Source organism: Balearica regulorum, chromosome 7 (genome assembly GCF_011004875.1).
Source record: "Balearica regulorum gibbericeps isolate bBalReg1 chromosome 7, bBalReg1.pri, whole genome shotgun sequence".
NCBI classification, from domain to species: Eukaryota; Metazoa; Chordata; class Aves; order Gruiformes; family Gruidae; genus Balearica; species Balearica regulorum.
This window is the reverse complement of record NC_046190.1, coordinates 28523632-28546960: the sequence shown is the minus strand read 5'-3', so window position 1 is coordinate 28546960 and position 23329 is coordinate 28523632. Positions and strand designations below refer to the sequence as shown.

At 38.5% G+C, this 23329-nt stretch overlaps 1 protein-coding gene across 3 annotated transcripts; it reads left to right on the top strand.

The window, feature by feature from the left end:
- Positions 1-1434: 1434 nt before the first annotated feature.
- MAT1A (methionine adenosyltransferase 1A) lies at positions 1435-20299 on the top strand. 3 transcript variants are annotated; one of them, XM_010310392.2, is made up of 9 exons: positions 1435-1825; positions 9097-9174; positions 10019-10141; positions 12492-12604; positions 14120-14263; positions 14938-15156; positions 18125-18307; positions 18803-18936; positions 19553-20299. In XM_010310392.2, the coding sequence occupies exons 1-9, from the start codon at positions 1732-1734 to the stop codon at positions 19653-19655; spliced, it is 1191 nt and encodes a 396-aa protein (XP_010308694.1). In that variant the 5' UTR covers positions 1435-1731; the 3' UTR covers positions 19656-20299. The 3 variants fall into 3 exon arrangements, with proteins under 3 accessions (XP_010308694.1, XP_075614794.1, XP_075614795.1); XM_075758680.1 differs by lacking the exon at positions 1435-1825 and adding an exon at positions 8553-8818; XM_075758679.1 differs by lacking the exon at positions 18125-18307 and having other exon boundaries at positions 1485-1825.
- The last annotated feature ends 3030 nt before the right edge of the window (positions 20300-23329 follow it).

Here is a 23329-nt window from a genome sequence, read left to right as displayed (position 1 = left end):
CTAGGTGGTGTTAATGTGTAATTTATTCAGGCTGGGATAGAATCTTTGTGGCAGTGGGGTGATGGCAGTTTACTCCAGAGAAAGCTGTGCCTGATAACATGTATCAGATGTGTGAATTTTGTGTTTTTAAGTGCAGCTAGTGCTTTTCATTCTGTGAAATGAATTCAGCAGAAAACCAAGAAAATGTCTTTGAAATTAATGATTCCATGTCAATGATAATTAGAGAGGGTCTAATGCTACAGCAGATTACTGGTGAACATTCACAGGCATTGGTTACTGTTTTCAGGAATGTAGGCAGAAAGTGAAAATTCTAATGAATTCTTACATAAATATGTAGCAATGCAGAAATTTGAATCCTAGAGTCCATATAAAGTGGTCTTTTAAAATAATACTGACCGAGGGTTTCAAGTAAACTAAGTCAGTTTCCAAACTGAAGAGCAATAAGGATTTCATTGCTGTAAAAATTGCAAGGGCTATGGAACAAGCAGTATGTTATTCTTTCCAATCCAAGTATTGGGTACCCTTTGAATGATTATGAGAGTATGATTCAGTGTTTATTGAAGTGAAGGGAAATTTTTATTTTGGTAGAGCAATGATTTGGTCTGAGACAGGAAGGTTTCTGTAAAGGAATTAAGAATAATTACAGTTTTTTATAATGGTGCAGTAGTGTTGGGCATTTTCTGGATCTGCCCCATGGGTATGTTTACTTGTTTTTTTGGATACTAGCTTAAAGACATGAATACCCATAAAATGCCATCTGTCTTCATACCTGTCATACCATCAGCATATTCCAGACATGAGCCATCTGACTAGAAGAAATTTTCCATAGCAGAAGTGAGCACTGAGTACTCAGATGTGGCAGTTATTGTATTTCTAAGGGTTATGGAATATAATATGACAATATGATACAAAAAGAGAATTAAGATGGATCTGAAGAAAGGTCAGAGGAAAAGCAAAGGCTGAAGTGAGAGGTCTGCATAAATAAGAAGCACTCATCGTGCTAGATCTTATCAGATGCTTCGTCTCTCAAATGTGCATGAAGAATGAATGAAAATGAAAAAAAAAAAATCAGGAGAGAATTCTACTTTTCAAGAGATGAAAAAGTAAAAGGCAAATACAGTTATATGATGCAGAGCAAACTTCTTCCAGTCTCTTGCTAGGCAAGACGTGCATTGACAGATTTTTAATCTAGCCCTGTAAAACCACAACACATGGTTGGAAGCACAACACAGATCCCAGAATTAGGGGAGAGACAAACTGAAGAAGCAGCTGACCTGAACTGTCACCAGTACTCCTGCATTACTTCATGCTCAGTTGAGTTATTAAGATAACCAATCTTGCACAGGTTGAATCCAGAACGTTTCCAAGAACTGAGTTAATTAGTGAAATATCCTAAAGTTAACTAACTCCCCTGCCAAGAAATGGGCTCTTCCATTTTCCTCACATGATTATCTAGGCACTTTCACTTTTCCATATATAGGAGCAGCTCAGGGACTGACAGATCAGGCTAGGTAGGGATACAGACTTCAGGCACATGCCTACTCTTTGCGTGTGTACACAGATGCAAGCACATGCTGATTTCACACACTGAAATTCAAGTTAGGTGTAAGAGGTAGTAAGTGAAGACAGCGATAGTCCTGCTGATAAAGAACCTTCTCTTAAGAGAAGGCACTGAAGGTAGAACTCTTCAACCACTGTTTATAATAATCCATCAGGAAAAGCATCACAATCATGAATGGGCCAGTGGATGGTTTATGTGATTACACGCTGGATGATGAAGGGGCTTTCATGTTCACATCGGAGTCGGTGGGAGAAGGACATCCAGGTAAGGAACCCGCTCTGGCAAATGCAGAAAAAGAATAATATTTTCAATTAAAATGTTTTAAAAGCCTGAAGAAAAATTCATCTGCTATTAATCTTATTATAGTAGTTATTTGTAAGAGGGCACTTTTTACTTTGTTGGACCTTATCTGTATAGACTATAGAACCGCTACAACTAGGGTGCTTCCAACAGGAGTTTACCTGCTTTTGCAGAGTGCGTGTTGCACTGAGGAGGGCAGAGGGGTTTATGGCTGCTGTTCCTTCCTTTTCATCTGAATTTCTTTCAGTATTACTGTGGAGACCCTATTATATCTCTGATAGACTCAAGTTTCACATATGGATAAGAACGCATAGCTTGCTTCTCAAGTTCCATATCTTTATGGGCCCTGTGAAACTGCCCTGCATATATGCTATGCTCTAAAACTGTCACCCACGACAGGAATATCTCTAAGCAGGCTATTTTAAAGCCTTTAAAAATCAATGGTCCCAGCAGCTGTATATGGCAAAGTTGCTGATTTTTTTTTTTCTCCATTCCATCATCTGATGCAATATATGGAGTTGCTTAAGCAAATAGTGGATAGTTATTTGCTAAACTTTACATATGGTCAGCAGAGCTTAGTTCAATTTTATTGAAAACAAATGCTCATCTGCCATAAACATGTACCTTATGTCAACAGCAAGTGTTCCCCCAAATGAGGCCAGGGGACGATAGACTGTTTGATGTCCTGGAAAGCGTATTTATTTTAGAAACTGATTTGGCGTCCTGTACCTTTTGCTATAATAAGGCTTTTTCAGGGCCGTACTTGTGTTATGTGAGTAAATCATAAATGGGTGGAATGACATAGCAGAGAATAAAAAGGGTCAGCAGTGAGAATTTTATGCCTATAATTCTGATTTTGTTCTATAATATTAACATATTACTGCAGATCAAATCCATGGCTGATGCAATTGAGTACTTCTCTGTCAATGTCAAGGCAGCTACATCAGGTTAAGCGAGTTGGGGTTCTTTCTGATGTAACACAATGAAAATTACAACCACATTTGGTCTTTGGGACATAGGTCCCATCTCAAATTTATATATAATTACATCCGGCGTCTGTAGCGCAAGGTAGTTTCATAGGAAAAATAACATTATACAATATGGTAAGTTTAAATTGATGATGGTATTTCCAAAGATGACAGATCACAATTTATGATACTCTAATCATTACTTCTAATCCCCCTGGGGCGATAATAGATAAGTCTCAGATAGGAAGAGTTCAACTGCATCCCTAGGTTTAGCTTTGTCCCTTGGTTTCATTCTTTTATCAATTCTCTTTTTATCTTGTTTTAGAATTTGGCCTATTTTTTAGTTCTTTGTGTTCCATTCTTTATTTCCAAAAACTTTATTGGCTCTCAGTAGGCCTTTTTTTAAGCCCCATGAGCATTATTTTCCTCCTGTGCTGAAATACTCAACAGGCCTCTGAGAAACAATGCTACCACTTGTTAGATTTGTGTGCAGACTCTCATCTGGCAGAGGTTGCCAGACTGCTGGGTACTGCGAGATGCAAAGTGGCAAACCGAGAGGCTTATTGTAGAGGGAGTGGAAAACTGAAATTTACTCAGACATTTTCAAGACAGTGATGGTTATGTTTTCTTAGCCTAAGTCTTCCTGTAGGGTACTGAAACCCAAACTCCTATGACAAAGGAAAGGTACAGATTTTCCAAATCAAGGGAGGACAGGTTGACAGTACTCTGTCACATTTGCAGGACTCTGAGTGGTCCTGCAAAATCTTGTTCCTGAACACAGCCCAGCAATAGGTTTTAATTGTCTCAGTGATAGCTCTAGTTTCTGACAGCAAATTGATCACTGTTACATCCTACCCAGCCCCTCCTTTTCCCTGTCTGTGGTTTTACACGAGAGGTGTAGACGTGCCATTAGGTTTTTATCACCCAGGAAAATATTATCTATTTCTTAAAATGAGACCCGATGTCTGAGGTTGTAGTTGAGCTTCTGACATAATTAGTAGCATTAGAATTTTATTGTGAGCTTTGAGTTCCTCTGATAGCAAATTATCCAATTTGCGTGTTCTTGATTATTTCTCTTCTGTATGTGATCGTATAATTTTGCTAGAGGGCATTGTGTGAAGGAAAAATCCTGAACCAGATTTTTGTCTGGTGGGAGTTTGAATTGTTTTGATTATATTAGCTAAGGACTGAATGCTTTAATGGAGACCTCCTTAATAAACAAAGCAGGAAAAATTACATGCTTATTTACTTGGGTATACAGAGAGCTGCCTTGTATGTGTGTAATGCTTAAGAGTTGTGTGTCACTAAGCCCAAATTCCATAGAAGCAAGTAATAGCTGGCAATAATTAATGTACAGGTGCTCCCCAAAGACTTTAGAGAAGGCTCTGTTTATCCCATCCTCTTGGTCCAAATTCTTTAAAATCACTTGAGTATAAAATTTGAGACTTCCTTCCAGGTCTTTAATCTTGGCGTTTAGTGGTGTAAATTCCAAACTATCTGAAGACTTACATGTGACTTCTTCACTTCAATACCATAAAAGCACATAGATAGCAACATGGGGAAGAGAAAGATTTTTTTTAGATAGTTGGTTTTTGTCATTGCTACATTTGGCTTTGTCCAGTAGTGTGTGTCTGTGCTGCACAGTGGTTTCACTGTGCTTTGAAAGGCATTATATGTTTCTTTGACCCACAACGTCTTAACAGGTGCCAAACCACTTAGAATTAATTCCTTCCCCTATCTGGTGTGACTTCAGGTAGAATTGCCTGCAAACAGAATGTCATTCAGTTTTCCAGTAAGTGTCAAGGAAAATATAAGAGAGAATATCTGCTAAAAGTGCCCTCAGATTTCCAACCATATTAAAAAAAATTATGTTTATCTTCTGGATCTTCACAGAAAAATAATCACAAAAGAAAAAAAGACCAACCAAACAGAAGAATGTAGAGCTCTACAGCAAGTTGATGCTTGTGTCTTATATCTAACATCTTGTATACTTAACGATAGCTAACACTGTATGTACTTAACAATATACATAACACTTCAGTAAACTGTGTGTTGAACAAAGAGAACAGAGTACAAGATATTTAAACAGCGTAGTGTTAATACTGAAGTACCACTGCAGTTATCAATTGGCACTCCTCAAGAGTCTTTTAAATAGGAAAAATGTAATACAGCACAATCAGCTATTTGAAGTTTTTCCAGTGAAACTTTTTTGGTGGAGAGCTTATTTTTTGATGAAGTGCTCATAATAAGTATCTATGTTTCTTGACTGTGTTACTTTTTTACCGGAAAACTGAGAATTGCTCAGTTGACCATATTTGGATATATAATTTCACATTGTAATTTAATTATTTTTTCTGTTGATATTAATAATGCATAATTAAAAATACCACATTTTATTTTGATAATCACAGGTTTTTAAGAGAATCAACCTTACCTTTTGAAATGTTCAATGTTTATTATATTTACTTCACCATCAAAGCCTGAAGTGTAGTTGTACCTGTTTGTTGTGCTTCAAAGGGCAGAACTTTTTTGAATTACATTTTCAGTTGTTACTGTTGTTTATAGATTTTTGTGTGTGTGTGGTGAATCCATGAAACTGAATTCTCGGGGAGGTCTTGACAACTTGCAGATGTCACAGCTTGTGTTTAGGCTCTTACATAGTCTAGATCACATAACAAATTTATGTTCAACTATCTGGAAAACTGTGGAGCTCCTTATAATTATTGGACATCACCTTTGTTGTTGAATGCCTCCTTTACTTTATAATTTGACAACTAGGAATTTGAGTAGGGTTTATCATCAGCTCCCCTAGAGTCATTAATTCCTTTTATAGTTAGCAAGAGCCACTTTACGGCTAATTGGCATCTCTGCCATAATGTCGGGTCTATGGGATGATTGGATTTCATGAAAAGGATTCATGGTTATCTAATACTTTCCTGCTCAGTCAAGAAATCCTCAGCCTAGACATCCCTTTTGCAATATTTATCCTATTGGATAGCAATTAGCTACATGGACGTTTGCATGAACTGAGTTGTTACCTACTACATAATTTTTTAGATGATAATGCCTCACCAGGAAGTGGTCCATTATGCTTTCCCTGTTTCTGAAAAAAGAAGGAAGTCATGGACAAGCATATCCTGTCACATTTACCAGCCAACAAGAGAAATGGAACAGTTGAGATGAGAAATTTAAATAACAGAATGGAGGGTGCACAAAGCCTGCTAAGCATTACTAAAAATAGAACACCCAGTTTTATTTATACACCAGAGACCTTTACTAATAGACATGCCTTTAATTTAATGCATTAATCGGCCAATCATCCAGCTAGATTTCTCTTTCCAGTCTTGACAGATATATCTGTATCTGTATTTGGATCTAGTTGCACTAGAACTGCTGGTTGTTGCACCAACAGATATGACATGAATTGATAAACTGATTTGCCTCAGTCGGTTTTAATCTAAAGGTATGCTATCAACAGAGTAGATTAAATTATTCTAATTTACTATTTTAATTGATTAATTTCTCATATAGCTTTTAAAGACCAGAAGGGAGCTCTGATATATAATCTAGTGTGACCTTCATACACAGGTAATAATATTTTGTGCAAGAATTCTTCAAACATGCTAGTAAATTATGATTGAATTTCATTCCTATCTTTTAAAAATATTTCCAGTTTTCCTCTAGAGATTTGAAGGAACAAGGAATTCTGCATACCTCTAGATGAATTATTTGAATGGCTCTCACCTTTTCAAGAGCTTCCTTTTTGAATCTTTATCTGTCTCTCTCTTTAATTTCCAGCTATCAACTGTAGTTACATTATTCTCCATCAGACAAAAGCTTTTTTCTCAGCATATGATTTTTAGATTCTTAGAGACTGTGATCCCAATGCTTATAAGGATTTCTTCTGGTACATTGCCTTTCCTCCAGTCTTTCAAAACTAGATTGAGCTTGACTGATTTAATCCTGTAAAATAGACTTTTCTGATTTTGGGGCATTCTTCTCAGTCTGTCCTAAACCTTCCCACAGCTTCTTAATGTCATCTTTAGAATACCACCGCCAAAATCTAGTATTTCTGTAGCAGTCTCACTAATACTATTGTATGGAGATAATCGTATTTCTACAGATGACTGTTGATGTGGTTTTCTATCATTATCTTTTCAGAGTAACAGATTTTTAAGACAAACTCTCCCCTTCTGTAAATGTGGACTATGATTTTTGTTCATAAATGTTTGCTATGTTATTTCTCTGAGAGGGAAGCAAAAGAACAGCTTTTCTATCTATCAGTATCCATGAAATACTGTAGATACTAATGATACAATTCAATTTAAAAAAACCAACAAAAGTACCCCAAACAAGAAAACATCCTGTTAAATGTTCACTTACTGATTTCATTGCCTACTATGGCTAACACTCTATGGAGACATTTCATGAAAGTTTTAGTTCATAAATTAATTTCAACCACAGCATGCAAAACCAATGTGAAGTTCTCTGTACCAGATGGGTGCCATGAGGAGAAATGAGGATGAATTAGTCATATGGGATTACCTCTACTCTTGAATGTTTTGGGAAGAATGCATGCAATATCCTTTGTATGTGCCATACAGGGAACTTAGGCAAACATGGGACACTAGCATCTAATGCAGGTGAGACATGCTTCATGTGGAGCAAGGACAGGGATAAAGGTTGTTCCTGGCATAGAAGCTGTGTGGTGAAAAAAAGACTACAAAGCAGTCCCAATCATGGGGAGGTTACTGCAAGACATTGGACCTGCTCTAAGAAGGTCATCCTATCCCAGTTGCTCTGTTGGCCCACTCAGATAATAAAAAATTACATATTTTCATCAATAATTTTCACTTTAATGCTTGAAAATATGGTTATATTTCCTTATAAAAATGGAAACTTTGAAGAGAGCTAACAAAGATACATTTTAATCACTCTTGCCACCTCTGTCCCCAGTCTTGCTAAACAAGGTTTGTTTGGACTTCTAACTAAATTGCAAGAATAGTGTCTGATTCTTGTTTGGTAATAATTGTCCCTAATCTAGTAATCCATGTACAGTTCTTGCAAGGCTGAAAGTTCCAATGCAGCCTACATTGCTAATTGTCTTTTGTCTTGGTTCTTTTTGTGTTGAAGTGATTAATATGGGAGATAAGAGTGTCAGAATCACATTAGTTCTCTAGTCTTTGATTTGTCTCTCTTAGCTAAATGTACACCTTCCTTATGAAACTAAATGAGAATTTATTGTGACTTCAGGTTAAATGTATTAAAAGTCTGTAATGACACATGCTTACAAAACATAGCTTTCCAACAGATTGTGTTGTAAATGGCAAGGCAGGAGATTAATGTATTTTGCCACACAGCATGTTATGGCAACATCTAAACATAGTATGCAATACTAGACTTTAAGAACAACAAAATTAAAGTATATGAGGAAAAATTACCATTTTCACGTGGAAGGCATTTTTATGGGTGCTGACTTTTTGTGTTCATTAGATTAGCTACATTGAGTAAGATTCATTATTTGTTAAAAAGGTAGGAAAAGAAAGAAAAAGAGAAAACATTATTATGATAAACCTGAGCTGAAACCTTGATATTTGGGATGTTACTGAAGATATACTCAAGATTACCTCAGGAAAACTTCAGTTGGTAACCCCTTTTTGCTGCTTTGTGTGCTACTTATTCCATTGCCTTAGGTGGGTTGCAGGGATTATTAGGAGATGGCATTGCAGGATGGTTGGAAGCAGTGAGAAGAAGCAAACCCGAAACAGGCACTTGACTGAGATGTGCATGATCTGTATTAATCTAAACACTTTCTCAGGCTTTACCAGCAGTGTTGGACAGGTATATTCTAACTTTCTGTTGGGGAGATGGAAGTTGATGGTGGAATATCACCTTCTTGTTAAAATACTACTGATGTGAAGTGCATGCCGTATTGGCTTGTGGTGGTGGAAGAGGAGAAGCCTGGGAGTAAAGCCTCTTAGCCTCTCAGGTAATTCTATGTATGACTTGCTTCACATTTAGGTGCAGAAAACTACAGGCAAAGTTATAGTCAGTATTAATTTATACCTGTAAGTAAATTCCCCATTGTGTCTATTGACTTTGCTCACAGGATGTTTCATATGTCTTTGTATTTAGCTAGCTTAAATACTGCAGTAATATACAATAAAAGAATTCCTTGCTGAAATACCTACCTATTCAAAGTGATGTGAACAGTCCACGTTTGCACTGAGTGCTATGGTTTTGAATCACAGCTTCAATGTCTTGCAGATAAAATCTGTGATCAAATCAGCGATGCTGTACTAGACGCCCATCTCAAACAGGACCCAAATGCCAAAGTTGCTTGTGGTAAGTTGTTTGCTGCTTTACTTTGTCATCACCCAGGCATCGTTCTTTTTTTATGATATTTGCAAAGAGCTTGATGCTATCACTTCTGAACTTCTTTTACTCTCAAAAAAAATTACATAAGAATTACAGTCTTCAAGAGAAGGAGAGATGAGAAGAAACAGTAAAAGTTTTTTATAAAGACTGAAACCCAAGCAGGCTGTAGAAGTGTAGGAAAGGTTAATTTTGTGTGTGGACTGAATTTTCCTGGGAGAAGCAGTTTTGGCTTCATTACAGTGGATTTTTAAAGACTATTTGAATGTTTTGTTGAAAAGTTCATTTACTATATTTAAGTATTAATTTTTCAGTCCAAGTCCCCACAACTGTTTGTTTTTTGAAATCTCTTCAGAAAAAGTTGTACTATCAACTCAGATCATTATCCCAGGTTATGTATAATGTAACTAAACCCCATCTTCAGATTCTTCCTTCCGAGACTGGAGGCAAGTTTTCAAAATAGTTGATCATTGAGTTTTATTTAGCCTCAGTATGTATCTTAAAGTGATTAAGTGGCTTTAGAAATCACAACTTAAAGTTATATTTCCCTAAAATCTCTGCCTATCACTGGATTGTGGACAGTGTTTTGATTTCCCATTTGTAAATTGGACATATTAGTCTTTTCCTTATTTTCAGACATATGATGAATATGAAATTTCTCTTAAAGAGCTAATAATGCTAAAAATATAAGTAGAAAGGACTTACACTGTGTGTACCCAGTAAATTTCTCAAAATCACCATCATCACATAGCTGTTTGTCTCAATGGGCTGGGTTATTCTGCTGTTGTAATCATGTTTTCATCTCTCTCTTCAGAGACAGTATGTAAAACAGGAATGGTGTTGCTCTGTGGGGAGATCACATCTCATGCAATTGTGGATTATCAACGAGTTGTCCGAGATGCAATTAGACATATTGGCTATGATGATTCAGCTAAAGGTTGGTGGAAAAACTCATGAAATCCTTGAAGAGCAAGCAATAGGCAACTGCAAAACAGGTCTGTCACCACTTCCATGTATAGGCTTTAGCAAGCCTGATAAAAACTGAGTTTCCCGTGTGAAAGCTGCTTACATGTTGCTGCGTGATATGCTTTCTGGCTTTATCCCAGCAAGTAGAAAAAACATCATATATTAGTTAAAACTGAAAGGGAGTAGGCAGAATATACTTAAAACTGTGGTATTAGGCTGGAATAGTTAGCTGCAACTTGAGCTGCAGAATCTACCACTCCTCCAAACTTGCAAGAACTCGAATCTTGGTTTGTCGTTTGGCAAGCCAATTGATGCTTCTTGGTGCGAAAGAGAGGCAAGAAGAAACCTAGTTAATTTTGTCGTACCATTATACATTTATACTGCGGTAGCATCTACACATTCCCAGGTGTTAAGCAGGTTCTTGCTGTGCAAGTTGCTCTGCTAGCTCTGAACAACTCCTGTCACACTGAGGAGTGTGCAGTCCAAATCCAGTTTGTGTAGTGTACAAATGATAAAAGACAAAAAACTTTATATACCAGACACACTTTCTGATTTGCCATGTATCTGTTTATACATTACTTTTTTTTAACTAAAAGCTCTTAAAAGACACACTTCACTGTGACAGTATACTTGGAATATTTGCAGTTTCCTGCAGTCCTTGAATTGCTATTGAATTTACAGGGAGATTGTGGTGGGAGAATATTATAGCAGCACATCTGCAGGTTACCTCCACCATCACGTAACAGCAGTGCTTTCAGAAAATGCTGGAAAAACTAGTAGATCATAAATCTCCTTTTTATCCTAACTGCCAAAAAAGATAAGGGGAGATGCAGTGACCCAGTAAAAAAACAATTTCTATGCAAAAGTAAACCAAAAAGCTAAACCAAACAATTGCCCACAGAAATATAACTTTCTTCTCTATGTAGCTGCCCTGGTTTCAGCTGAGAGGGTTGATTTTCTTCATAGTAGCTAGCATGGGGCTATGTTTTGGATTTGTGCCGGAAACAGTGTTGATAATATAGAGATGTTTTTGTTCGATGGACCTATTGTTGAGCAGTGTTTACATGGGGCCAAGGCCTTTTCTGCTTCTCGCACTGTCCTGCCAGCGGGATGGCTGGGGGTGCACAAGAAGTTGGGAGGAGACACAGACAGGACAGGTGACCCGAACTGACCAAAGGGATATGCCATACCATATGACATCATGCTCAGTTTATAAGGAGCTTGGGGAAGAGGAAGGGGGGGCGGCGGCGGCGTTCAGAGTGATGGCGTTTGTCTTCCCAATAACTGTTACGCATGACAGAGCCCTGCTTTCCTGGAGATGGCTGAACACCTGCCTGCCCATGGGAAGTGGTGAATGAATTCCTTGCTGTGTTTTGCTTGTGCGTGTGGCTTTTGCTTTCCCTATTAAACTGTCTTTATCTCAACCCACGAGTTTTCTCACTTTAACTTTTCCAATTCTCTCCCCCATCCTGATGGGGGGGAGTGAGCGAGCGGCTGCGTGGTGCTCAGCTGCCGGCTGGGGTAAAACCACGACAGTAACGTACTTAAGAGGGTGAAGAGCATTCTTCAAGCGGATCATATGCATATGGACGTGTATATATGTTGTATTGGCTGAACATGAGTTTGGTCAGCAGCTGCCAGTAGCTACAGTTCTAGGAAAGGTTGCATTTGGAAAGAAGCAAGTTACTATTAATATACCTAGGAACAGGTGGAAAATTTTGCCGCAATCTTCTGTAAGTCTTTCAATTTCCTTTTAAAAACTTTCCTTTTGGTCTTTGAAAGTAATGTAAAGTAAATTTCCACTTCTAGATTTGCTGTGATAGTTGAATCTGTTTCTTTTTCTCTGTGGCTCTCACTCAAACTCCTACGAGAGATTTAGGTACAGATACTGCTTTACATGTATTACAAATAATGTATCAGAGAGCAGAGCCTTCAGATACCGAAAACATCAGCTCCTAGGAATTTATGTAGAGGTTTTTAATACTCTTTATTTGGGAGAGGCTCATTATTAACTTTTTTGACTAGTTTTCTGCAGTTAACTATTCATAACCTGAATTGGCTTGGCACAGGATGTCAATGCAAAGGAAAACAAGCAGTAACAAGCAGTAAAGGCAATGCTTCATACCCCACCCCCTCCCAAAGAAGGTTTCAAGTATTGTATTGTGAAAAAACCACCCTAAAAATAGCAGTTGAGTTTTGCGTTCTGAGTGCGATAACCTTCAGAATGAAAGCTTTGTCACATTGTTCCATGTTACTTTCCTTAATTGTGACAGAAAAAGCTGATTCACCCCTATTGTTCCCCCCCCCCCCCCCCCCTATAGGCTTTGACTACAAGACTTGTAATGTTTTGGTGGCACTGGAACAGCAGTCACCTGATATTGCCCAAGGTGTTCATCTACACAGGAATGAAGAGGATGTTGGTGCCGGAGATCAGGTAGACATAACATCACAGCCAAAACATCCAAACTGAATGGAAAAAGTTTACCCTATTTTATTGCCCTATTTTCTAAATCAAAACCCATGTGAAAATTTCCACATGTCCATCTTAAGCTACCCTAGAATAAAAACCATATTTTTATTAAAACAGTTGGAAGTTCTTTGAGGGCAAAATTTTGCCTAGTGTTTGTTATAGCACTTCATGCAACCTGGGAGAGCTCTGGCAGTTTGTAGTAGCTGAGGGTGTGTCCTTCAGAATTTAGCAAAGGTTTTTTGCTTAAGTATTTCATGTTTTTCTTGAGTAGCTTTAGATTGATTAGACCATTCATCTTGCAGCCAGACTTGTCTTGTAAGATGGAATAAACAAAGGATCTTTTCATTTTCATGGAGCTCTTGAGATTTTACACAGCAAAAAATTAGGCAATGTTTCAACTGTCTTCGGCATTAGCACGATGAAAGCAAATACACCGGAGTACTTTTAATTCTCACTTATTTCCCAGAGGCAGCTATTGTAATAGGTGTTCCACATAATTAAGGCTGTCCAAGCTGCATTTCTGAGCTAAATAACACATGTAGATAATTATGGTGTGTTCCCAAGAGAAAGATGCTAACATAAAAACTCCATAATCTGACTGATGCCAGTATGATTGAGTTTAACATTTACAGTAGTTATCATTAGTAGTAATATCTACTATATAACAATGTTGTTGAGAACTCTAAGTGGGGATATTGGTGTCCAGGAGCCAAGCTAATATTGTTTGAAAAACCCTTGAGGACTAAATTAAAATGCTTTTATGCTGTCATGGGGACATAGTACTATATAAGATGAAGATATCTGACTGACTTTGGCACTTTTGCCTCCCTTCCCATTGTATCAAAGTACATTGCTGTGTTTTTAATCACAACATTCACTGGATGAGAAAGAAAATGCTGCTAACTCTATTTTGCAAAGGAAAGACTGATGCCGGGAATGTGACTAAATAGCAGTATAAGCTGTGACCGGAAGTGTGTGGCATTGAAAATCCGAGGCAGGTGCCTTAAACTGTTGAATGGTACATCCTTCATGGAGTATTCACATCCCATTCCACTGAAATTTCAGATGCGAACTGCTGTATAAGTGTGTGTGTATTCATACACAAAAGCCTCCTCAACATTTCCAGGCTAACAATAACACCTTTCCTATGACAGAATAGTCCCAACATTGTTTTGCTGCAGCAGATTTTTTTCTGTGAAAACTTGATTTTTTTCACAGAAACTTCTAAGTTTTTCTCCAGGTTTTCAGCTCAACATGTATCCTTCAGGCTTTCAGTGAAAAATTCTAGGAAGGTGGTTTGTTTCTCATTACACTGTAACATGTTGGAGCCTGATCTGAGTTCAGGCTTCTTGCACTGTAATGTAAAACAGTAGAAAGTAAACCTGAGGGTACTGTTTACTCTTTGCTTCAGATGAAATCTTGTTGCCTTTGGTTGCGGTGCTTTTAACAGTGATTGAAGTATATCTCCTCCTCCTGTAGGGTTTGATGTTTGGTTATGCAACGGATGAAACAGAAGAATGTATGCCTCTAACAATTGTTCTTGCTCATAAACTGAATGCCAGGTTAGCAGAGCTGAGGCGTAATGGAGAACTTCCTTGGCTGAGGCCTGATTCTAAAACACAGGTAAATACTGTTATGGGTAGTCCAGATAATTGAAAGCTAACACTTTTTCTTTGCAAAAGTCTTAAATATTCTTAAAGACAGCAGTTGACGGTGTTCAGAGCATCAGGTAATCTACAAGTAGCAGATATATAACGTACAAGTAGCAGATTAAGCATTTCCACTGCTTATGATACCGTCTCCCTGACTGTTGGAAAACGGTTAACCTGTATCAGAGTGCTAGCAGCACTTAACCACCTACCAGTGAAGAAACATTTAACCCTTCAGACCTAAGTGGCCTGTGCTTGACAAAAAAGTGACAGGAGATCTAAAGGTTATATTTGTATTTAGGGATTTGGGCTGGCCTTTTTGAAGATGCAATGAGAAAGTAAATTTTTGAGACTTGGGTGTTTCACTGGAAATCCCAACCAAAACACATATTTTGGACAACTTCGTAGAAAATCAGATTGTCCATATTAAGGTTTTTTTCTCACCACAGCAAGAATGAAGAATGAGAAAATAGGCTTCATTTTTCATACCTTGGCAACAATGTGAACAGTGATCATTACAGTGTCAGCATTGACGTTTTGCTACAATTTTGCTCTTGGAATAGCATAGCATGATGTTTGATGTAGACTAGTAATACATTTTATAGAAACTTTGGGTTTTTTCTTCCTCCTTCTCCATTTTCTATTCAGGTCACAGTTCAGTATATCCAGGAGAATGGAGCAGTCATCCCAGTGCGTGTTCACACCATTGTGATATCTGTGCAGCACGATGAAACCATTTCGCTGGAGAATATGCGCAGAACTCTGAAGGATCGTGTGATCCAATCTGTTGTCCCTGCAAAATATTTGGATGAGAAAACTATTTATCACCTTCAACCTAGTGGACGTTTTGTTATTGGAGGGCCTCAGGTTTGTGTTGTGTTATTTTGGTGCTTTTATCAGTCTGCCTTTGTCTTGAAAGAAATGCTCGGCTTTTTGGCATGTCTGTCCTAGGGCGTAAGAAGCAAGCTGCCTAGCGGAAGTTTTGACTGCAGTTGTATGTGGGAGAAACACCCAGGGTTTCATGTGCTTGTATGCCAAAGTAACCTTTGAGGGCATGGTTACACCATACATGTGTTGTGACTAGGCAGGCAAGTTGAGCTGAATCTGACTTTGCGTGTGGAATGTACAGCCGAGCTCTGGGTTTCCTCAAAGCCTCTGCGTGTCTCACTCAGGGCTGGACTTCAATCCTTTCTCGTGGAAAGCACTCCTTACAGAGGCAAGAGAAGGTTTACTTCTCTTAGAGTGAACCTGGTTTTCAGATCTGTATAGCTTGCATTGTTGTGCCTGACACCAATGAGAGCTCAAGGTGTTGATCTGTTCTGAAAATCAGCCCCTGATAAGCTTCTCCTGGTGAAAATATAAATGTGGCTTTTGCTTTATCAAGGCAATGCTAGAGCTGGCATTTATAATTTGCTCCTGCACTCTCAGAAGCCAGGCAGAACTTACACTCTCTGTAGGATGAGGGCTTTTGAGATTTAGTTTTTGAAAACAAATTCACTATTCTCAACGTTTTAGTTTTCAGTTCCCTTCAGAACTATCACAGGAAAATTTCAAAGCTCCTTCCTGAAATTAGGTCTAATTTTACAACAAATCCAAGCAGACATTTTTTTCCTTTGTTCAAATTCATTCATTTACTAGAATTTGCCAGAATTATTTCTAAAGCGCTCTGTCATTTTTATAAGGTAGGAAGGTGTTGAGATTAATCATTGTGAGTATACCAAAATGTATTTTTGAGTAGTTGAATTGGTGGTATCACTGTAATTTTTTTGTATCAGACATCCTAGACTATGGACAAATGGAAAACAGCTGAGGCACACCTGAGCTGTAACTTGGAGCAAACAAACCAAAGCAGCAATCACAGCTACATACAAAAAGAAGGCTATACATAGGAAAACTTCCAGGTGTGCACTGAGCTGCACCCATTTAAAAATGTAATATAACTACATTCGGTAAGCCAACTAGGAATACCTTTTCTACTCCTGTGGTGGAACTGTATTTCTTAGGTTTGCACACACAAACACAGGCACATTGCAGTGTATGTTTGCAGCTTTTCAAACCTGGGATAAGTTTACTTAGTATGGGTCAATCTGCTTGTGTGTCCGTGGCCTTACAACTGCTATCATCACTTGTGCAATTTACAATAGCATTGCAGCAACCAGAAAATAACTATTTCTTTCCTTGTCTTTTGTCTTGAACTTTCCGATTACTTTTCATAAGAGTATTACTCAGTTTTATTTTTAACAATGCTAGCTGTAGAAGACTGTCTTAATCTCCAGCTCAGTTCATCAGTCTTATATGTGTATTTCACTTGGGATTTTCACCTTTATGTTTTCAAGCATGGTGATACCTTGAATTCTGGCTATGGCAAAATCAGTAATTTTATTGCCATCATTGTTTTCCCAACAGCTACACCCGCTGGTACTGTGAGGACACTACAGGTCATCACAAAAGTGACTTTCACATGCATTACAAATGTATTTGTGCTCTTTTAGTACCTTGAAAACGAGGGGTGGTTTTTTCCTTTCACCTGTCTGTTTCTCTTCCTCTCACTCAGTTCTGCAGGCAGGTTATTATGGCACACAAGGTGTTCTCATTGCAACCATCTGTGCCATCAGAAATTAAGGCTTGAGTAGAGCAGGAGGACAGGATCCTTTAGACAAGCTCAGCTATCTGCAATTCAGATTTACATCTCACTGCTTTCTTAGCAAAATGGAACAAATGGTGCCAAAGGTTTTCTTCTGTGTATATGCAGTCTTTCCAAGAAAAACTTTGACTCTCCACTTGTTTGCCATGCAAACATTCCAGCAGTTGAATTTTACTGACATGATATTCTGTAGATAAAGAGTTGCAAACCTGCCTGCACAGGTGGAAACTGAATTTGAAATTTGACCATGTTTCCATTCATATTACAAAGCTTAAGCATTTAGTAAATTGGAGAGTGATGGGGTGGGGGGGAGGTCAGACAATTAGTTAGATACTGATCAGCTAAGCAAGATCACCTGGAAATATCAATTATTTGTGAGAAGCAATCATAGCTGTGTAGGCAGCTAAAAGGATATCTGCACTTCATTATTTAATATTTTAGAATATTCATCTGTAAGTGTTCTTAGAACGAATCCTTCTTTCTCAATTACCCATAACTGTCTACTACTCCGTACCTGTTGTGTATAGTTTAAATTGACTATAAATATTTTGGGGTTGGAAATGTGGTTTTAGTACATATTTGTATGACAGTCTCAGTAATGATACTGCACTGGAAGTGTTGGGTGCCAGCCTCCATGTAGTGATGTGTAAGGTAGCACTGACATATGGTAAATACAAGTGGTAAATTAATAAATTTGGTAAATGCAAAAAAGACATCTACTATTTAATATTCACACAACTTCAGATTTTGACCAAAAGATATGAAAGCCTGATAGATGTATTTATTTATGAATGTAAAATCTCTCAACAGTTCCTATATGGCATGTAGTTTGTTAGCAGTATTCTGTATTCAGTTTGGATGTGGTAGATATGTCACTTGTAAACAAAAGTTCCCATAATATCTGGAATACCTGCTTGAAACAGGTAGTGCATGTTCTAGCTATCTGGGTGTAAACCTGTTTGCTTGATTACCAAACACAATTTGTAAATAGCTTGGCTTATGAATCTGGCTTTAAAGAACACAGCCTCTGTTGTAGGTTGGTGAGACAAGGTCATTCCTTCAGCTACTCCACAGCGCAATCCACATGTGGTGAACTTACAATTTGTTGTAGTCTCCTGAAGGATGCATAGCCTTGTTTGAGACTTATAATAAAATGGCTTGTAAAATGGACAAACTATTTTACTAATTCAGGGTGATGCTGGCGTTACTGGTCGAAAGATCATTGTGGATACTTATGGCGGCTGGGGAGCCCATGGAGGTGGTGCCTTTTCTGGCAAAGACTATACGAAGGTGGACCGATCAGCTGCGTATGCAGCCCGTTGGGTGGCCAAGTCTCTTGTGAAAGCTGGGCTCTGTCGCCGTGTTCTGGTTCAGGTATGGTTTGCTATGAATGTTGCTTGTATCAAAAGTTTTTCCTTTTCAGCTTTACCTTGAATACACATCATACAAGACACTGTAGCAGAAGCAGTCTTGGTGATGGTTTAGAGCTGAAGAAAGGAAGACCTTGAAGTGCTTGGTTCAAGACCACTTTAATGGCACTAATAGCCTTTCAGCTTCTTGAAGCTGGAACTTTTAGTTTAGCTTTCATTTTAATGGCTGTTTTTCTGGACATTTATTGAGCCCTCAACCCTCTGACACTTACTGTCATGGAAATGATCATGGGGTGACTGGATAATGGGGAAGAAAGTTATCCAGAGACCTCAGCATTTTCAAAGTTTTACCTCTTTTTCTACAAATACAGAATGTGCACATATGGGAAGTGGAGGAGAGGTTTTAGTTTCCCCAAGATGGTTCATGAATGAATGCTTTCTTCTATTGCCCACAGAGGTGCCATGTCTCTTTGCTAACTATGGTGTCTTTTTGGCATAGGTTTCTTATGCCATTGGGGTAGCTCATCCACTGTCCATTTCACTGTTCACTTACGGAACTTCCCAAAAAACAGAGAAAGAGCTGCTGGACATTGTGCACAAAAACTTTGATCTTCGGCCTGGAGTCATTGTCAGGTAAAGAAACACACAGAAAAGAAAAAAATCTTGGTGATCACATCCTAGAAATGATTTCTTGCAAAACCATTAGATATTACAAAGTTAGCCTCTTGAATTAGCATGGGATTGTTCCATGCACTACGAAAGAGACTTTCTGTCATTATGTCAGTTTTCACAGTTGATACTTTTTATGGATCTACCAAGGTGCCATATCTTTTAAGATAACAGATGTAATTTTCCAGTTTCATATGAAGCATGTACTTTCAGCATTTGGCCTTATACAGTATGTGGAATTAAAATAACTTTGTATTCCAAGAATTTTAAGTTACTTTGCTGTGAAAAAAGTATCTGGTTTGTTTTACAACAGGAATTAAAGGTTATTTCATCTTTTCCATTAAAATTAATAATTGTCAATAATAAGGACTTTTCCTGTAACCCTAAAGTGGTTCACACTTAAGTCTTGTTGTCACTTTTATGGGTGTCCATTGGACATGTTCACTGGTATGCTTGCACCTTCAGAATATGCTTGCTTGACTAAGGGCATGAAATGGATATCAACATCAGGATTTTAATGGTAGTTATCAGGAAGTATCTTAATGTGAAGAATTTTCTCTTCTTTTTATTATACACACAGGGATTTGGACCTAAAAAAACCCATTTACCAGAAGACTGCATGTTATGGTCACTTTGGAAGAAATGAATTCTCATGGGAGGTGCCTAAAAAACTTGTGCTTTGACACTAGCAGTCATCCTTTAGAAACAGAAAGGAAGTCCACTAATGCTGAGGATACTTCTGAAAATCAGATTTGACAGCTTTGTATTCAACAAAAAGAATTTTAGTTAAATGGAAAGAAAGAAAAGGATATTGTCTTGGAAACTGATTTTTTTTTTAACCCTCAGTATCTTTCATTACCTAAGATATAAAGGACAGAGTCTGTTTTTTTAATCAGCATAAGATGACAAAATAGAGTTTACTTTTTATTGCTGCTCTGTTGGTTCTTTTGATAAAGGCAAAGTATGACTCAGGTACACAAACCAATGGCTTGAACCTCGAACTTTTCATGGGCAAAGGCAAAGATGACTTTCCCAACTTTGAGTAAGGATCAACAGATCTCTTGCTTCTAATTAGACAACGGGAAATTCTGGGGTCCAATTTCCTTACTGGAGCTAGCATTGCATACAGGTGGGGGTTGCTTTCATGGGGGAAGGCTGAATATCACATAACTGTGTCTCAGCCCTTTTTGTAGAAGATGTTAACATAAATGTAATGTTTAAATCACCTTCACTGCATATGTGCTGTTACTGTTTCAGTTACCTGTGGTTTTGAAACATAAGTGTTCTCCTATAAAACAACAATCATAGAATAAAAAGCTTTTTCCTATCATGTATGGAAAGGTACCTCTTCTGGTTTTTTTGGTTTTTGTTTTATTGCAGTATAATGGTCCATCTCAACTCAGCCTCTTATACTCTTGTAGGATTTTGGTTTACCAATATAATTGAATTTTATTAGACTTTTGGAATTGTGATATGAATTTATTTTTCACTATGTGTGTGATAATAGTTTAGTCCTTGTGATTAATAGAAGCTTGGTGAAAAAGTGTTACATTTTATTTAACTCTTAGGGTTTGCACTGTACAGTATTCTATTGGAATTTTTGCGCCCAGATGTTAGGTTTGTTGCATGGCCTACTAGGTTTGATGTAACTTGGAATAAAATAAAGCATGCAGAAATAACTGAAAAATGTAAACATATATATGTAGTGTGAGGTTAAAACGTGGACCGCTATCCTGCCCAGCCGTCTCTCCCCGAAGAACTAGACACTAGATGGCTGTGTGTCCCCCAGCTGTGTCCCTGGTACCGGAGTGACAGCCTCTCCTTCTGGCACATCAGGGCAGCTGCTGTGCATGGTGGATCAGATACCATCTAGGCTGAGGACAAGGATGTTGTGCTGTGTTGTCCTATAAAGTGACAAACTATGTTTTGCAAAGGACTGTGGATTAATCTCAGGTTTGTTTAAACTGGGAGGGTGTGAGCTCACATTTATCCTCTGTGATCTGTTTTGTTTGTCAATAGATAACAAGAATGAACTTAATCCTGCAGTACAAGGGTTACCTATGTATGGCCCCAAGAGTCACTTAATTCTAGCTTTGTGGTTTAAGCAGCATCCTGTTAGGTCTTCTACACTGGAGAAATACTGCCACCCCATGTTTCTCTAACTAAATTCCTTTGTACAGTGTCTCCCAAAGAGATGTTAAGGTGGAAAGAGTGCAAGGAAGAAGATTTTGTGTGTCAGCCTCAGAAACGTAAGCTGTTTGGAGCCAAGTCCCATTGGTCTGCCTACAAACACAAACATTGGCCTTCATTATTAAAGACTTGTTTTGCTAAGGAACTTTTACCTATCAGTAATGTATACAAAAGCATTTTACTAAGAAGGAAGTTCTCCTTCATACTGCTGCAGAACTGTTTCATGGAAGTGTTAGTCTTACATATACCTGTTTATCAAGATGTCCCTGAGCTGCTGTAAGAAGGCACATCTTAGCTAATGGGGTGGGGGCCTTGCTATTGGCTTCGCTGCTCCAGCATCTCCTGATCATAATGTGTTATACTACAGCCAGCAGAAGCAAGCGAATGAAAAAATAAAGAAACCTGAAAAAGGGCTGTATAAATAAATGTGTTGCATAACAGGAAAGCAGAATGTCCTGGTCTCAAGGAAGCGAAACCATCTGCAGACAAAATGAACAATTCTCTGGCGGTGACAGTAACAACCCTTGCAGAGTTTGTTGGAGACGGAGCACGCGTGTGTGTAGCTGGCTTGGCGGGCAGGCACGGTCAGCACGGAGGCTTGGCGGGGGGCTGTGTGGGACAGGCTCTTGGGTAAAAGGCTGTGGCTCTGAAACCTGAGTTGTACAGATGGGGTCAGTCAGTCACACCTCTAGCATGTGAGCATTATCTGGATAATTAGATGAAGCTGCTTGTAAATGTATAGGGTAGAAATGATTAACTTATGCAACAATTTTGCTAGCTATTCAGCCTTTCCCATAAATGGACATAAGTGTATGAAGTTCATGACTCCATTAAAAAAACCTCCAAAGCTATGAATAGAAATACCCTGCTGTTGCTGATAGAACATACGTACAGAGAGAATGTATGCAGCTGGTGATGTAATATACATGCAGAAAGCAGGTTCATGTTCTGGGGACTTTTTTTTCCCCCTTTTCTACGGCTTTGTTGCTTTGTTTAATCTGTACTTAATAAGCTGGAAATTGGAAACCATAACTTGTTCTAAGTTTGGTACAGGCTCCAAAGGAGGTAAAGGCCTGACCTGTAGCTGGGCCAAGAACTCCTCTAGTTTCAATTTGTTCCCTGAAAATTCACAAAGAGCAGAGTGGCACAGTGAGCGTGGATACATGTGAGCTTGGAACACCCATCACGTGGTTAACAGTGGGTGCCTTTTCCAAGACTCATTTGTCAAGGGACAAAGGAAGTTGTGGATACAAGAAGTCTCATGCATACCTAGTCTCATGCATACCTCTTCCATCACATGTAATTTGACTATGAGCCAACCACTTTATTGCATAAATACGACAGCCTGAGTGAGCCTTCTTTGAGCTCTCTCTGCTAAGCAGCTGTTTGTGTGGCGGTGATCTCCTCTTGAGCTGAGACTCTTCTCAAGGTTGCTCCTCGAGGCAGAGAGACCTTTTATCAGCAGCAGATCTTTGGTAAGTGACCAATATCGTGTATAACATAGTGGTATGGTAACTTGGATTTTGTCTTGGTAAATTTGATTTGTGCCTTGATAGTTTTGAATCACCGTTCAAATGATTGTGCCGTGCAGTAATACAGTGAACCTTGCCATTGAACTTTGCTAAGTTGCACTCTTACAAGATTGCATTAAACCCACCTTTAATAATGGTTCTTTAGGTGATCTAAAGCACCTGTTCGTGACAAATTGGTGTAGTCAGCAGGATCCTAAATCAGGATTCACAACGCTTACCAAGCACCTAAACTCTGCATGCTACAGGATATAGAGCACATCCCCTTGGTCCAAATAGTTTAGCCATCATTTGATGCTCTGAGCTTTCTCTTGGAGCATGAGACACAGGGTTGAGCCCTGTGGGTAAGGCACACCTATGTCCTCTATATGAATGTATATGTGTGTGTGAATGTGTATGTGACACAGATGGAGGGGGCAGGGAGAGAGCAAGAGCACCCAGGCATGTGTGTACACTAAACATGTTTACAGTAAACCAGTTAACCTGAAAATTTTCCGGTGGGTTTGGCAGCAGCAGGGAAGGCAGACAGCCTCAGTATGGTAATGAGAAACCTCCCCAAACCATGCTGGCAAACTCTCTGCTAGCTTCCCAGCAGGTTGGGCAATATGTGCGTCCCCCTAACGCCTTATCACAGCATT